Source organism: Gekko japonicus, unplaced genomic scaffold, assembly GCF_001447785.1.
Source record: "Gekko japonicus isolate JY-2015 unplaced genomic scaffold, Gekko_japonicus_V1.1 scaffold554, whole genome shotgun sequence".
Taxonomy (NCBI): Eukaryota; Metazoa; Chordata; class Lepidosauria; order Squamata; family Gekkonidae; genus Gekko; species Gekko japonicus.
Window position 1 is genome coordinate 10,156 of NW_015171520.1, and position 17,716 is coordinate 27,871.

The following is a 17,716-nucleotide window of genomic DNA, read 5'->3' on the forward strand; positions in this document are numbered from 1 at the left end:
GAACAGATGTACAATGATACTGCATACAAGTTCAAATACAAAGTGCAGCAGTTTGGGAGGCAAGCCATAGCAATAGGAACATGCAATATTGATGCGGAATGCTGCACGGGAAGCTATAGAACATGGTGTAATTCCAGTGGGTTGAGGTGTGGGACAAGAATCTGCTACGATCCAAACTCTTTGGGTTAGATTTTGGCATGTAGAACATTTGCCCTTCTCAACTCAAGGCCTCACCCAGTCACATAGAATCGTCCTTAGTCGCTCATGCAGAGGTGAAGAAACCTGGCCCTTCCAGTCCTAGAAATACTAATGAGTGTTTCCTCCCCTGTCTTAGCTTGTGATCTATCAGTGGGCAAGATCAAGAAGTGGCTATCAAATGAAAGAGTTGTGAAACGCGTAGCTTTCCTGTATCGAGTTGTCATCCTCTTTCTACTCATTGGCATTGGAGCCTTAGTTTGTAAGTTATGCAGATTTTGATGCTTTTCCTTTCAGAACCTTTTCTTCATCTTTTCAGCTAGCAGATGAAAAATGAGAGCCTTTCAAAAACCTATGGATCAGTCATTCCTCCCTGTATCTTTTGAGGATATTGAGAAAAAAGTGCTTTGGACAAGCTGTGATGAGCGAACGGCAACATGGAGAACTGAGTTCTCATATCCAGGATTGTTTTAGGAACAAGATGGGAATCTGCCCATGTAAAACTCTTTTTTCCCCTTGATGTGTTAGTTATTTTTCTAGGGGGCTACAGTTTCCAGTCTTTTAATTACTCAGATGAATATTCTTTAATAAATTAAGGCAGCATCTTTTAAAATCATTTTAACATTACTTTAACATAAATATTTGTTCGACCTATGGATTGCATATGTTTTTCCCCAGAAAAAATGGTTCTCTCCTAATTGTATGATGGTTTTGGACAAACACAAAGGAGGCTGTACCAAACAAGCCAAGAAATTTGTTCACCGCCACCAATAAGATTGAAACTAAATGTTTGTATTATCAATATAGCTAATCATGAACAGGGACACAGAGCATAGATTTAAAAAGTCTGCATAATAAGGATATGTACTAAGGAGGGATTCTTTTTTCCTGCAAACCCAAGGAAACCTCCAGGTTTGCAGAAAAAAATCTGAAAATTTAATAAAACAAAAATGAAGAACACCAACTGAGATATTTTAAGCTAGGCTTTTATCTTACCAGCTTTTAAATGGTCTGCTTCTGTTTTATGGATTGTTTTTATGCTATTTATGTCCAATGAAGCTAGATGAAGATGTGTTAGTCTGTCTGTAGCAGTAGAAAAGAGTAAGAGTCCTGTAGCCCCTTAAAGACTAACAACATTTTTGGTAGGATATGAGCTTTTGTGAGTCACTGCTCTGCCTGAAGAAGTGAGCAGTGACTCATGAACGCTTCTACCCCACCACAAATTTTGTTAGTCTTTAAGGGGCTACTGGTCTCTTTGGTATCTTTCCCTTTTCTATGTCCAATGGGTTGTTTTTATGGCTTGTATCTACATTGTTACATTGTTTTCATTGAAAGTCACACCAAGCAGGACTTTGAAGAGGCAGCATAGAAATATTCATCATCATCATCATCTCATGAAACTTCGCAATATCAGAGTCAGCACTATGGGGTTGTCTAGCAACCAAGGCACTGGAACCTCATTCTAGGAAACCCCAACATGACTGCAGTGTGTGGGTCAATATACACATGGCGACATACACAGGAAAAGTGTTGAAAGAATTCACGTGAACAGTCTAGAAGTAGTGTTAGTCTAAAAAGGTGTGTATCTATGGAAGGAGAAATTGTCTTGCGAGAAAGACAAAGCAGACTCCTGGGATCTCAACATCTGTTCTCAGGCCTTGCAGTGAGAGGGGTTGGTCTTAAATTTTTAATAGCTCTTTCCTGCAGCTGCTGTGTGACTATGAGGAACCCAAGTTGGGGAACCTGGACCCAACTCTTCAAAAAGGATCATCTTGTTTGGCCCTTAGAAGGCTTAACGTATGAGGTTATTTATTTATTTAAAATATTTATATCCCCAGCTTTCCCAGAGATGGCTCAGTCTTACTTCAACATTTGGCCTTCGAATGTTGACTGACCTGAGAGGAATATGCATCCCAATGCTCAAGTTGGATCCAAATACAATGAGTGCAGCAAGGAAGCTATAATGAGATGTTACTGCCTTCCCCCTCCCACTGCAGCCTCCCCATGAACTTCTGTCCTTGGGCCCGTTGCCATGGGGGGGGGCATAGCCAGTGGCAGGGCTCTTTTTGTAGAAAAAGCCCAGCAGGAACTCATTAGCATAATAGGCCACACTCAACAGCAGGAACTTATTAGCATATTAGGCCACACCCCTGACAGCACAGCTCATTAGCACATTAGGCTGCACCCCCATGTTACCAGAAGTGTGGTTATCCAGCCACACCCACCTTTTGCTTGTTATTCTGTTTACCTTGTTTGTTGTCAAAACCCAGGGCTTTTTTGTAGCACGAACTCCTTTGCATGTTAGGCCACACACCCCTAATGTAGCCAATCCTAATGAGTTTCTGCTTTTGGGTGTGGCCTATTATGCTAATGAGTTCCTGCTGGGTGGGAGCCAGCCAGAACTCCATTCCTGTGCGTTCCTGCCCAAAATAGCCCTGGCCAGTGGGGGGGCGTGTAGCCACAGGGGAGCCTCATGAGTTGACACCCCCCCATGAATGTGCCCTGCCTCCTCACTAACCAGCTGTGCCTTCTCCCCCCCCCACACACTCAACTACCAGGAAGAAAAGAGGAATTCAATTGAAGCAGAAGAGACCCCTCTCCACAAACCTGATCTGGCGGCACTCAGGGTTCAGAAGCCAGAAAGGCAGGTGGAGCCATGTGTTTGGCAGGCAGAGCTGTGTGTGAGCGAGGGTGCATTTCTGCATCCGCCTTCACCTCGCTTCTGCTCCCATCCGAGGGGGCTTGCTGGTGAGGAGGAGGCAGGAGCCAGCCAGGGTCTGCCCCCATGTGAATCTCTCTCCCTCTTTCTGGTGGGGAAGGACCAATGCTCCCGCTAAGCTATGGAGTCCTGTGAGCGAAAATTCTACTTTGCGAGCTCCTGGCATTAAAATTGTGAGTAGGGGATTTGGCTGCTGCATGAATTAGTTTGCTCTGGAGCCATCCTTTCTGAGCTAAGGCAAAAATGTGTGAGCCGTAGGCTAAAAAACTGAGCTAGCTCACGTTAACTCTGCTTAGAGGGAACACTGGGAAGGACCCGAGCACATTTCTGGTGGAGTGTTTGGTGCTCTCTCCGTCTCTCCTCAGAAGCCCAACAAGGCTGGAGAAAGGGGTTTCTCTCCCCCCACCAACAGGCTGCGCTGTGATCACCACAGCGAGTTGGGATTTACTCCCCTCCCCATTTTCTTTTCCTCTCCTCCCCTCGGAACCTTCTTGAGCCAGGAGCTGCCTGCTACTGAGAGCACTTCTCTGCTTGGCAACAGTCCCGCTTTGCACACTGCGCTGAGAAGTGAGGGCAACTCTCGGCTTCTCCCCCCTCCCCATCCCCTGTGGACAAAAATATCTGGGCAAAGGGATGCTTCTAAACACAGTCATAGAGGTTCTCCTCTCAGAGGTGAGCAGGAGCAGGGAAAGGGGTCAGAGCTGGCTTCCTCAGGAGTCAGCTCCGCTGCACTAAACTGCCCCCCTTGTTGCCCCCCTAAGAAAAAATTCTGGCTACAGGATCCAGGAGACCCTAAAGGGTGGTGAGGGTTTGCAGTAGGAGGAGGTCATTGGAAAAAATTGCCTCTCTCCTCCCCCAATTGGAAGTGCTGTTCCACTAGTGTAGGTGCTGTTATGGTGGTGGAAGAGGACCTTTCGACCCAGTCCAAGCAATGCTCTTTCTTCTTATTGATGAGTAGGAACAGAGGCTGTTGTGTCCACAGGCTGCCACCAGGGGTCGACGGCCTCAGTCCTTAACTTGGTTCCAAACACAATAGGCCAAGGATCCTAGGCCACCCTGAGTCCTCCAATAGGACCTTGGTGGGAAATTCAAACCCCCCAATGCAATTGTGGGTGTGCCCGGGTGGAGTGTATATAGTTGGTCCTTGCCGGGCCGTGTGGGTTCTCTTGTGAAGTACAATAGAAGAAGAAGAAGAGATTGGATTTATACCCCGCCCTTCACTACCCGAAGGTGTCTCAGAGCGGCTTACAAACCCCTTTCCCTTCCCCTTCCCCTCCCCACAACAGACACCCTGTGAGGTCGGTGGAGCTGAGGGAGCTCTTGACAGAAAAGCTCTTTTTCAAGAACAGTTCTTATCAGAACTACGGCTTGCCCAAGGTCATCCAGCCAGGTGCAAGTGGAGGAGTGGGGAATCAAACCCGGTTATCCCAGATTAGAGTCCGCACACTTAACCACGACACCAAACTGGCTCTCAATAAACGCATATAGTTAGCATGTCGTAGTCCGTGTCTCCATGTGTGAACCCAGTACTTTACAGAGGCTTTCCTTTCTTCTCTGCTTCATATTTACTGAAAAGGGCTGGGAGGGATGTTAACTTCTTTACTACAGATTCTTATGCACTTGGGGGGTTCATCATGAGAGGAAAAGTTGTGGTGGTGCACTGTTTGAGTCTGTTCCTTTCTCAGTTATAGGAGCAAAACAGATTGAGCAGCTGGGACGTAGTTTGGTATCCCCCCCACAATGTGGTCCGCCGTGCCCACGTTATTGGATTGGATACGAGGGGAAGTGCTACTACTTTTCAAGGGAAAAACGGGATTGGGTCTCTAGCAAGCACTACTGCTCTTCACACAATGCGTCCCTGGCCAGGATTGAAAAAGAAGAAATGGTGAGATGTGCAAATATTCTGTCTCCCTAAAACTGGTCTTTGTGAAGATATCTTTTATTCTGCATATTTAAAAGCAGGCAAGCAATATGCTGTCGGACAAAGTAATCCTATGGTTTGGTTGAGATGGTGGCTGCTATGCCAGAATGTACACCATTGCGGCGAGTTAGTTGACACCCTATGCTCCTCTAGCAGCAACACCAAAAGCATACTAGAAAAACGAAAAGCCCAAACTGCAACAACAGACTGCTCTCATAGAATTTCAGAAATCTCTTGCTATGTACCAAATATAATTTTGCTTATAATAATATCTCCCACATTGGCGAAGCATGGATTGACCAGTCAAGATGCAACAGAAAAACCCAGGCCATAATCCACCCCACACACTGTGTACAAATGTGCTACCAGGGCACTCCAGCAGCATCTCCCTGAGCACAGCTAATGATCAGAGGCTGCTACCCATGCTTGCAGCCACAAGCTCCAACCTCACCAGTCCAAGGACCTCTGTTCAATCAGTACCTTGTGTTCATTCACTGCTTTGGTGGGTGGTAAATATCACAGTCCAGCATTCTAAAATCCATCTCTTCTACTATTAAAGGATTTTGTGATGCGGCTCAAAGGCAAAGATATCTATTGGATTGGGCTTCGAAGAGTCTTAAGTAAGGACTGGACATGGGCAGACGGAGAAAATGCCACGTGAGTCATCCAGTTTCCTTTTGGTGTTCAGTGGTGAGATTTCAGTGTCTGCTTTTAGCCGGTCTGCTGTTCAGTGTTTATAGGATATATGTGATGATCAACCTTGCCAGTATATTGTTGTACAAAATCTCAACATTAACTTGAAATTGAGAGTCAGGCCCAATGATACTGCTGAGGGGCGTGAAGCCCAGTTTCATTAGGTCTCTATTGTGGTTAGAGTGCTGGATCAAGGAGGCCCAGGTTTGAATCCTTACCCTACCATGGAAGCCTGCTGGCTGACTTTGGCCCAGTCACACATTTCAGCCTATTATACCTCACAGGGTTGTTGTGAGGATAAAATGGAGAAAAGAATGATGTAAGCCATGCTGGGCCCCCAGTGGGGTGTAAATGAAGTAAAAAAAAAATCTTATTCACTGTATCACAGATAGGCTACTTTCCTCCCCTTTTATTGCCATCAAGTTGTAGCTGACTTATGGTGACCCCAAGGCAAGATTTTACAATACACAAATCATACAACTGTGGTAAAGAAGCACTCACAATTTTTTATCTCAAGATGTTGTACAAAACATTAATTACTGAAATGATTATTACAGGAATTAAAACAAGGAAATAGAAGCGAAAAGGCGGGACGGTGGTCTCCGGATTGGTGCTTTGACTTCAGCCCTTTTGGGAGAACTTTTTTTCTAGAATTAGAGATGTTGCTTCTCAAGCTATAAGAGGTAGAAAACTCATGAGTGTGCAGCTTTTTGTTGCTTGAGGAACTCCATACTTCGTGTTGACTGGTACAATTTCTGGTCAGAAGAAGACACATTGTCGAAACGGCAGCACCAATCCGGAGACCACCGTCCCGCCTTTTCGCTTCTATTTCCTTGTTTTAATTCCTGTAATAATCATTTCAGTAATTAATGTTTTGTACAACATCTTGAGATAAAAAATTGTGAGTGCTTCTTTACCACAGTTGTATGATTTGTGTATTGTAAGTTCTCTGGACTGTGACCATCTTATTGTTTGACCCCAAGGCAAGAGACATTTAGAGGTGGTTTGCCATAGCCTGCCTTTACATTGCAATCCTGAGCTTCCCTGGTGGTCTCCCGTCCAAACACTAACCAGGGCTGACAATGCTTAGTTTTCAAGATCTGATGAGATTAGGCTATCCAAGTCAGGGAGTATGTGTGTGTGTGTGTGCGCGTGCGCAACTGGGCCTGGTCCAGTGACTGGCACTATGCAATTGGGCCATAGTTTTCCCAGGGAGAGGATGCCGGGGCAGGAAGAGAGGGAAAGCTGAAGATGGGGGAAGATAATGGTAGGCTGCTTGATGGGTGAGAAGGAGAAATAGAAGAGGGTATGAGGGCTGTCAGGAGGATCAAAAGAGGAAAAGTGTGGGGAAGGGGGTATGGGGTAAAATGAGATGTCCTGCAAGTCCTTGAGTGTCTACCAGTTGTTTTATCTAATTCTGAACTGAGCCTCTAGAGGAAGGATCAGAAATATACACAATGAGGCCAGAGACAAAAAGAGTTTCCTCCCCTACAAACCCAAGGAAGGCCCCAGGTTTGCAGAAAAATCTGACAATTAAAAACAAACAAACAGTAAAAAGTGGAGATAAAAAAACCCCTCCAAAGATCAGAAGCAACAGCTGTAGCTTTAAGAAATGAGTGCCCAATGAGATCTCATGCAACGATGTTTTGATATCTTGGCAGTCATGTTGGGATTTGCTAGACAGCCACAGCTATATAGCTGAGTCTTCCAAGCTTTGGTTTCTATCAGTTAAATGGTTGGGGGGGAAATATAAATAAAGCTAAAATATGTAAATAAGGAAAGAAAGCAGCGAAAAAGAAGAGGAAGAAGAAGAAGAGGAAGAGGAGGAGGAGGAGATTGGATTTATCCCCCTTCTTTCACTACCCAAAGGTGTCTCAGAGCGGTTTACAAACTCCTTTCCCTTCCCCTCCCCACAACAGACATCCTGTGAGGTAGGTGGGGCTGAGAGAGCTCTGACAGAAACTGCTCTTTTTCAAGGACAGCTCTTATCAGAGCTACGGCTTGCCCAAGGCCATCCAGCCAGGTGCAAGTGGAGGAGGGGGAATCAAACCCGGTTCTCCCAGATTAGAGTCTTAACCACTACACCACTACACCACTAACTGGAAGAAGCTAAAGGGGGAACAAAAAAAGCTACTTAGTGGTATCAGAAAGAAAAAATGGGGAGCAGCTGCCAGGGGATAAAAGGTATGAAGGCTGAAGACTGGGGCAGGCAGCTAAAGGTGGGGGGGAGAAGGAAGCAGAGAAAGGGAGAAGCTGCAGAGGCTGCCAATGGGAGGAAGAACAGAAATACTTGTCAGGAGAGGATGCAGAGTAAAATGAGATGCTCCCATGTAAGTCTTCATGGGTCCCAGACTTGTGTTTGTATATATGGCTGTGATCACACACGCTACATAATCCACTTTCAATCCACGTTCAGTGTCCTTTCTGACTGAATTTTACTGTGTGAACTGACAAAATCCAGTTGGAAAGTGCATTGAAAGTGGATTATTTAGTATGTGTGACCACAGCCAAAGGCTAGCTACAGTGATAAGCTGTGTGAATATTCTAAAAGCCTAGCTTGAGTATGTGACAGAGACATACCAAGCTTACACACGGTCAGGTCGTGTGGTGACGCTAAGTATCACAAAACTGATTGGACACTCTAACGATCCTGTTTCAACTGTTCAAGGCAATGTAATATATACATTTTTTTCATCCTCACATGAATATATAAGGCTAACTTACACAAGTGCCAGATAATTCAGAATTGTCTAGTTCAACTGACTGCTCACAGCCACTCTGATCATGGACCTTTAATCACTGACCGATTTCACACAAGAGCTGCGCCGTGGTCGCGCCTCCCTTTGCCCTGCTTCTATTGGTCAATTTCCCACTCGAAGCCGCGTGGCCGCATTTTGACCTGCGGCTTCGCCCGATTTCCCTAGCAGTTTCGTGATCCTGTTTTTTGAGGATCACGAAAGCACGGGGAAAATCGGGCAAAGCCGCAGGTCTAAATGCAGCCGCGTGGCTTCGAGTGGGAAATTGACCAATAGAAGCGGGGCAAAGGGAGGCACGACCGTGGCACAGCTCTTGTGTGAAATCAGTCTGAGTATATTTTGACCTATAGTATGAAGTCGGCTTTGTCAGTAGTGGTTAGTTCTGAGAAGTATTACGGGCTCATTTAGAACAAGTGTCAGCGTTCTGGATTTACACTAGTTAGATGACTTTCAGAATAATCACAGGACTCCATATATGTGTCGAATAAGTTAGAACATCGATGCAACGAACATGAAATTGAGCCAACTTCAGAGGACGGCAGAAGACAGGAGGGCCTGGCGGGATATGATCCATGGAGTCGCGAAGAGTCGGACTCGACTGTGCGACTGAACAACAACAACATATATACACCATTTCTAGGATGAACCTGAAGTGATAGGAATCTTTCCTATGGGTTTCCTTTGAGTTTTGAAGAAGCTGCGTAGCTGTGCTTTTATACTTGTAACTTTTATACTCCACTCCTTCCAGAAAATTTATATGTGCTGCATTTTTCCAGTGTCCTCAAATATGCCTGCTGCTCTCAGGAAATGTCTGACTCTTACTTGACTCTTGTTTTTGTTGTAGGATGGAGGTCACTGGAGTAGGAGGAGACTGTGCGTTTCTAGACAATACAGGCAAAGCCATTGCTTCAGGATGCCACGCAAAATTACCTTGGATCTGCAGCAAGCCTGCTGCATATACAACAAAGGAAGTTGCAGATACATAGATGGAAGTGTGGGGTGGAGCAAGAAAAACAGTTACAAATGGAGGAGAAATGGGCTGTACCAAAGGGGAAAGTGGGCCCAGTTAAACTCTGCCACCAAGGGCCTATGGAAACCTGGAACTGGCCCCTTATTGGGGAGCATATTGGTTGCATGTTTACATGTGCATAAGGCGTCTTAAATTAAGACTGAACAAAAAAGCAATATATGACATTAAAAAATTGGTGCTCCTCTGGTGGAACATTTCTTAGAGCACAATCACAAACTTACAGACTTTTTGTTCTGGGTTTGATTTAAATGTAACAGTCTGGATGATAGAATTCTGTTGAGGAAAGATTGTATTGTTTATCGATTGTATTGTTTTAGACTTGATATTCTATTAATTGTATACTGGTTTTTAACTCTGTAAGCCGCCCTGAGCTACTTCGGCAGGAGGGCGGGGTAAAAGTCTAACAAACAAACAAACAAATAAATAAATACATTTTGAAACTGAAAACTCTGCCCCCTAATGGGTTAAATGACAATATCTCCTGGCAGACACTCATGTAGATAAGAGCCAGGACAAGCCCAAACAGCTCATTCTGCTGGAGCGTGTATTCTGAATGGAACTAAAAAGAATCTGGAAGGTTGGTATGGTTCTTTAACAATTCAAATGAAGAATTCCTTGTGATTATGTAATGCAAGTCGAGACCTGCAAGAAACTTGCAGGATGCTTATCTCATTCCTCACACCTTTGCTTCCTCCCCTCTCCCCCTATCTCTGTCACACTCTTTTCTGCCCCTGTTGAATGAATTGAATTTTTATTGTTACGGCGCTTAGCCAGCAATGCTGTTTACTTTCTCTGTCTCCTCCATGCATGTTAACTTCACTCTTTCTAACCCATTATCATTATCTTTGTTTTTCTGCCTCCCCACATCATTACTCTCTCTCTTTCTGTCCCCAGTCCCAGCACTCTCTCTTTCTGCCTCATCACTCTCCCAGCCTCCTGCCTGCTTCCTCCCCCACCCCACCTGCTTCCTTACCCCACAGCAGCAGTGGCAATGCTATGGGAATCACAACAGATCTCCCAGTTACATAGATCAATTCACCTTAAACTGCAAGGTCCAGGTTGGGAAATCCTGGTAATTTGGCGGTGGAGCCTTGGGACAGTAAGGCTTGGGGAGGCAAGCAGGCTCAGCAGGGTATAATGCCATAGAGGCAATTCTCCAAAGCAGTCATTTTATCCAAGGGAACTGATCTCTGTCACCTGAACAACAGTTTTAATTTTGGGTGATCTCCAGCCCTCACCTGGAGGCTGGCAATGGTAGTTCTTGTGGAGGAAATGGCTGATTTGGAGGGTGGAGGAAATGGCCTTATACTGGTCTAAAGTTCCTCCCCTCCTCAAATCCCACCCTCCCCAGTCTCTCTACCCTTCAAATGTGCGGGAATATCCAGTATGTCTGGATGTGTGTCTCTTCCATTAAACTTGATTACTACCTTTGATGGAAGGGACACACATCCAGACACATTGGATATTTGTTACCAGAACAATTTGGAGAGCATGTGCAGTTACCGTGAGAGATTATCCATGGCCTACTATGTAAACGTTTAGCAATTGCACATCACATGAGAAAGCAACACCTGGCTCTAAAGAAAATCTTTCTTCATATATTTACTTCTGGATGTGTGTTGTTTTACAATAGTAATACTGACCACTGAGGAAGGTCCTAACGGGCCAAAACGCATATGGTCTACTGGTCATAAAATATACTCATCAACTGTATATGTAAAACTTTCAGCTCTGTGTGTAAAAAGTTTTAAGAGTCTGATATTTGGATAATTTCTTTTAACCTATTTTATCTTTTACTAATATGTACACAATCTTTCCTTATATATAACTGAGTGGTGGGGTGGCACTTTCTGAACATTCCACATGCCCTTAAATCAGCTAGCTTCATGATGTGTCACTCAGAAGCTGTCCCTATCCACTGGCTACGTTGCCCGAGTCCCGCCCACGTTGGCAGTTTCCAGCTCTCCCATTAGCTGTGCAATGCACTCCATCAGCCATTGGCCCGTCAACTGCCACTCAAGAGTACTTGCATGCCATTGGCCGGGTGCTGGGTCTGCTCTTCATCCCCACCCACTCCCCCTTCAGCCACTATTCCCTGTCAGAAGCACTGGCAAATGGCTGTGTCTCCTGATGAAGACACTTCTCCTGCTTGGCTCCTCTATGGGACTAAGTTTTCCGTCAGTGGCTGTTGGTAGGCAACCAAGCATGGTTCTGTCAGTAAAAAGACGAAGGAAACCCTTTCCAGCCTTTGGGGCTGGTCTTGACTAGGGTTTCCGAAGCCAGGGTTTGGGGAGGGGAGAGGCCTCACCTGAATAGAATGCCATAGAGGCCACCCTCTAAAGCAGCTATCTTCTCCAGGGGGGGGGGGGAGATCTGTTGTCTGCAGTTCAGTTGTGATACTAGGTGATGCCAGATGACAGAGATCAGTTCCTCTGGAGAAAATGGCTGCTTTGGAGGGTAGACCCTATACCCTGCTGAGTCCTTCTGCCCCCCCAATACTGCCCTCCATGGGATCTGCCCCCCAAATCTCCAGGTATTTCCCTATTCAGAGCTGGCAACCCTACTTTCCCCTCAGTGCCTATTGCTAGGCAACCAAGCTTGGTTCTGTCAGTAAAAGGCCCTTTCCACACCTATTTTGGTCTTTGGGAGAAAACTCCTTGGGGCCAGTCCTGACTAGGGGAGAGGCCTCAGCTGAACAGAATGCCATAGAGGCCACCCTCCAAAGCATTTATTTTCTCCAGGGGGGGAGAGATCTGTTGTCTGGAGTTCAGTTGTGATACCTGGCGATCTTCAGACTCCACCTGGAGGTTGGCTACCCTAGGCGTAGCAGTCAGCGCTTTAGAGCAGGGTCTGCTAGACCCAGGTTCTTGCTGAGTGGGTGATTTTGGGCCAGTCACAGACTTTCAGCCTAACCTACCTCACAGGGTTGGAGTTTGAGGAGGGGTGGGTCCTCAGACAGGTACAATGCAATAGACTCTACCCTCCAAATCATCCATTTCCTCCTGTGGAACCATTGTTGCCAATCTCCAGGGAGGGATGGAGATCACTCAGAATTACAACTCTTCAGATGGCAGAGATCAGTTCCCCTGGAGAAAATGGTGGGCTCTGTATCCTTATATGCTGCTGAGGTGGCCACCGTATGACAGCCAATGTGACGTAGCAGTCAGGGCTTCAGAGCACGAGTGAGGCTGCAGGTGTGTGGGGGGTGGAAAGCTGAAGAGTGAGGGGGAAATAAAGCTAGGTTGATGATTGGCTGGGAAGGAGATGGGGTTGCCAACTCTAGGTGGGGGCTGGAGATCACTCAGAATTATTTATTATTTATTTATTATTTTAAATTTCTATCCCGCCTTGCCTGTGCATGCAGGCTCAAGGTGGCGTACATGGATTAAAATGCCATAAAATACAAATGCATAGATTAAATACATAGATTACAATGCATATACAATGCAATGCATATACAGTGCATACATAGATTACAAAAACAAATACCTAGTTTAAAATGCCATGAAGTACAAACGCAAAAATGCATAGCGTAAAATTCAAACCCTAATATACATAAAGTACAATTGATAGAGATGGCGTTCACTGGCGTTTAGGCCAGTATCCAGTTGTCTTAATGCCAGTAACTTAGCATGGGCCTTGATGGTTCAGTTTCCAGCACTCATTCCTCAGTGGTGGCTCCTAACCGAAGGCCTGGTGGAAGAGCTCCATTTTACAGGCCCTGCTCTCCAGGAGGGAGGGGGGAGGAGATGGAAAGCTGAAATCAGAGGGGCAGATAACAGCAGGTTGATACTTGGCTGGGAAAGAGATAGGGTTGCCAACTCCAAGAGATTTGATGGGTGGAGCCTGGAGAGTGGAGTTTGAGGAGGGGTGGGTCCTCAGACAGGTACAATGCAATAGACTCTACCCTCCAAATCATCCATTTCCTCCTGTGGAACCATTGTTGCCAATCTCCAGGGAGGGATGGAGATCACTCAGAATTACAACTCTTCAGATGGCAGAGATCAGTTCCCCTGGAGAAAATGGTGGACTCTGTGTCGTCATACCCTGCTGAGGTCACCACAGCAAATTGATGCTGAGTACCCATGGCTGGGGCACTCTCCCAGAGCCTCTTTCTAGAGCTCCTTGTATTTATTTCCACAACGAGCCTTATTCTTAGTAATAAATATTTGTATTTCTATAATAACTTATTTTGTTAGCTTGACCCCCATATATCACGGCCATATCTTGGGTTGAGTCCCCTCCCCTTTTCCTCAGTTTTTGTTGCCTAGGGATGCCAGCCTCCAGGTGGGACTTGGAGATCCCCTGGGATTACTGCTCATCTCCAGACTACAGAGATAACGTCCCATGGAGAAAATGGATGCTTTGGAGGGTAGACTCTATGGCATTTTACCCCACTGAGGTCCCTGTAACCCCAGGCTCCATCCCCAGATCTCCAGCAGTTTCTCAGCCTGGATCTGGTAACCTTACCCCTCCATCCCCTGGTGGTGGGCTGAGGGGACCTGGCAACCCTAGACAGCTGCCATGCCTAGGGCTGCCAACCACCAAGTGGGACCTGGCAATCCCCCAGAATTACAACTGAACTCTAGACAGTGGAGATCTGTCTCCCTGGAGAAAATGGCTGCTTTGGAGGGTGGACTCTGTGGCATTATACCCAGCTGAGGCCTCTCCCTTCCCCAAACCCAGCCCTCCTCAAGCTCCTGAGTGAGGAGTGTTTGCATTGTTCATATGACAAACATTACATGTGAATAATAAATTAGGATTGCAGGTCCTTCCTAGTCCCTGGTGGGGGACTTTGGGGGGCATTTCTGGAGGAGGCGTGGATGTCCCCGACGTGATAATGTCATGCAAAAATGATGTCATCACGTTGGGGACCGATGCCCGGACGTGCCTGCTTTTCAAGTGGCAAATTTGCAGTTTGGAGTAGAGGTGTGCCCCCCCCCCGCTTCTTGCCAAAAGCATTTAAAGGGCTGTGCATGCCTGCACTCCAAGTGGTGAATTTGCTGCTTGGAGTTCAGGTGGGTGGCTGCCAGCCACCCCCCATTTCCTGTGAGATTTAAAGGCCCTCTAGCTGATTGGCGGGCCACATGTTTCTGCTGATCAGCTAGAGGGGCCTTTAAATCTTGCAGGAGGGGAAGGAGGGGTTGGCTGCTGGTGGTCACTACTGGGGATGGGGATTGGGGCAGGGCTTACCCTGCCGGCCAGCTGGCTAGCAGTGGGTACGAGCCTGCAAAATCGGGGGATCCCCCACTCCCACCTGGGGTCTGGCATCCCTACAATAAGTTCATGCATATGCTGCAGGTTCTATGCTTGGAATTCACTTCCTGTGGGGAGCAGAGCTTGCTTAAGATCAGAACCACAGTGCACAAGAAGCAGGTGTTTATGCTTCCCCCTCCGCACTGTTTTCCTGACTTTAAATTGCTCTTTTGGGAAATCTACTAACTGAAATATTACGTGTGTTGACTTGTCCCAGGCAGCATGACCCTGAGCCCTATCCTGCCCAACCCCTTTCTGACATCATAACTAAGCCACTGGAAGTGGGCTATGACTCCTCTCTGCCAATCTAGGCCGCTTGTGAGATTCCTGGAAATCAGCCAACAGTATCAGGAAATGGGGTGGGCAGCAAGAATGAAAAAGGAGTACAGGATTGTTGGTGAAAGTTTCCAAAGGTGTTCAAACACGTGCAGGCCTAATTTGCCATTTGCTGCTCATCAATACTGGATTTTATAATTGGAGAGCTGCTTTCTCACAGACCCACATGGTTATAGTGTTGCAGTCTTCAGAAATGATTTGGTTCCCATTCAGTCTCCCACAGAAGTTCACTCCAACGGGACCTAGTTCCTGAAATCTGTAGAACAAATAAGGAAACCAACAGCATTTGTACAAATGTTATATCCAACCAGTAGATCCATCTTCTCCATGACAAATCTGTTTGTTTGTTTTTAATTACTATGTCTGGGATTTCCTATTCATAAGAATCCTGAATCAGGCATGCTTACCATGTTTTCCTGTCATACAGCATACCTTAAAGACCACTGGTTCGTATATGAACTCACCCAACCATTATGGTCATGTCTGCTGGCCCTGTGCTGGGTGCCTCATCATCTGAGGCCAGATGGATGGGAACCTGTGAAAGTCTGCACCACTAAAACTATGGAATTTCCTCCCTAGGGAGATTAGTCTCTCCCTGTCTATCATCTTTCACACGTGGGTAAGATTCCCCCTTATTGACCCTCCTTCTTGTTCGTTTTAATTTGATGTTTTGCCTATATCGTTTTAAAGCTGATTTTAATACCATTTTAACTATTCACCACCTTGAAGGCCTACAGTGGAAAGGCAGGGTACAAGTGTTTAAAATAAATAAATACAGCAACATAATTCACAAGTGTGATATCACACAGGTAAGCATGTTGACTGATCCTGGGTGACATCAAACATGGCAAACAACAAAAGAAGGACGGCAGCAGCAAAGACAAAGGAGAATACAAAGACACAGAATTTCAGTAGCCATATTAAAGAAATTTCATGGCCCACCCATTTCAGAGAAAGGCCCTCTAAATGAAGGTACTTACAATTTATCATCCAAGGGGGAGCCATCCAACCAGGTCCATTTTCTTTCAGGAAACGTGGCCTTTAGTCCAATCCACAGCAGTTGGGCCCCTTCCATAATACTTTGTATAAAGGCCTGGAAGCAATGCAACTGGTCTAGCAACACTGCACTACAGTGTTTTCTTATGTTACAAATAGAATCACAGAATCATAAATATAGCATGGATTATCTGTAAAATCCCGTGTCTCAATAGACCCTTCCTGTTTCTTGCTAATCAAGAGCAGGGAATGTGATTATTGGTATTGCCATATCTGTCTTCCCCATGCTCTCTGAAAAACAAGCTGCTTTCACTAATTTGACTGGGAAGCCAGGCCCCACTCCAAAGACTGACTTCTCTGAGAAACTGCTTGCCAGTTTGCCTTCAATATGTTCTATGGCATGTGAAACAGAAATTCCATGATGAAACACATTCACCACAATTTTCTTGCACTACCACCGAACATCAGCTTTCTACAGAACTGTAGACTAGATACATACTTACCACTTCTTCCTGGTTCTGTATTACCAGCAGCTGAGAGTGTTTTGCTCTGCAGTCTTCCTTACTGTTATGCCAGTTTTGCCTTTCTTTGGAGATCCAGTAGCATTTGTTCTCATGAAGGTTCCAGTTCTGAGGACACAGTCTACAGCTGGACTTCTCTGAAAGGGGGGGGGGGAATGAGAAAGAGACGCTTGGGCTGCAGTTACACACACTAAATAATCCATTTTCAATCCACTTTCCAACTGGATTTTACTATGTGAACTGGCAAAATCCAGTTGGAAAGTGCATTGAAAGTGGATTATTTAGTGTTTGTGACTGCAGCCTTGGGTTACTTCCACACAGAGTTCTTATTCTTTGTTCCCATTCAAGCTACATTTTTTTGGGGGGGCATCATCATGGAGTCATCCACCTTTCAGGTTTTTGTCAGTTTTGTTGTGTGTTTTTTCATATCTGCATTGGTAGGACCTTTCCCTGGAAGTTTGTAACCAAAGCATATTTTGGATGAGATGAAGAGTATTTTAATTTATATTTTGCTTTATTTTCTTGTTATATTATGCCTTTAAGAGACTGCAAGATATAGATTGTAATAATACTGTGAGGGTTCCCTCTAAGCTGAGTTAGCATGAGCTAGCTCACAGTTTTTTAGCCTTCAGCTCACACATTTTTGCCTTAGCTCAGGAAGGATGGCTCCAGAACAAACTGATTTATGCAGTAGCCAAATCGCTTGCTCACAACTTTAATGCCAGGAGCTCACAAAGGAGAATTTTTGCTCACAAGACTCCACAGCTTAGAGGGAGCATTGTGTGAGACAGGAACTCTTTCTCTGGCTATGTTTGCCCAACCCAACTTGAGAAACACACAACAACAGTCCTGTAGAGGAAAAGACACTAAAAAACAGAGTAACAAGGTTTTGGGACCCTCAAATACCCACCAGCTCTCCTGAATTACAACTGCTCTTCAGGTAGCAGAGATCAGTTCCTCTGCAGAAAAGGGTGGACTCTGTGTCATTATACCCTGCTGAGGTTGCACATTGATGCTGAGTGCTCAAGACCTTGGCACTCTCTCAGAACCTCTTTCTAGAGCTTGTTGTATTTATTTCCACAATGTGCCTTATTCCTAGTTATTTATACAAAAAGACTTACAATGCAATCCTAAACAGGTCTACCCAGAATCCCACACAAATGTACTCAGTAGGGTTAACACCCAGGAAAGCGTTCTTAGGATTGTACTGTTAAGTTTATATGAAGATGAAAGGAATTGTTATAACGTATGTTCTTAACCCTCATTATTGAAAGACAACACTTCAGATTACCT

The 17,716-nt window shown here is 45.5% G+C and overlaps 1 protein-coding gene across 1 annotated transcript; it reads left to right on the forward strand.

Moving 5' to 3' along the window:
* Positions 1–334: 334 nt before the first annotated feature.
* LOC107117327 (C-type lectin domain family 2 member B-like) lies at positions 335–9,591 on the forward strand (the record flags this gene model as incomplete). Its single annotated transcript, XM_015419422.1, has 4 exons — positions 335–457; positions 4,600–4,799; positions 5,395–5,492; positions 9,129–9,591. Coding segments are annotated over 4 exons (563 nt in total), but the record flags the coding sequence as incomplete, so codon positions are not given.
* Between the last annotated feature and the right edge of the window lie 8,125 nt (positions 9,592–17,716).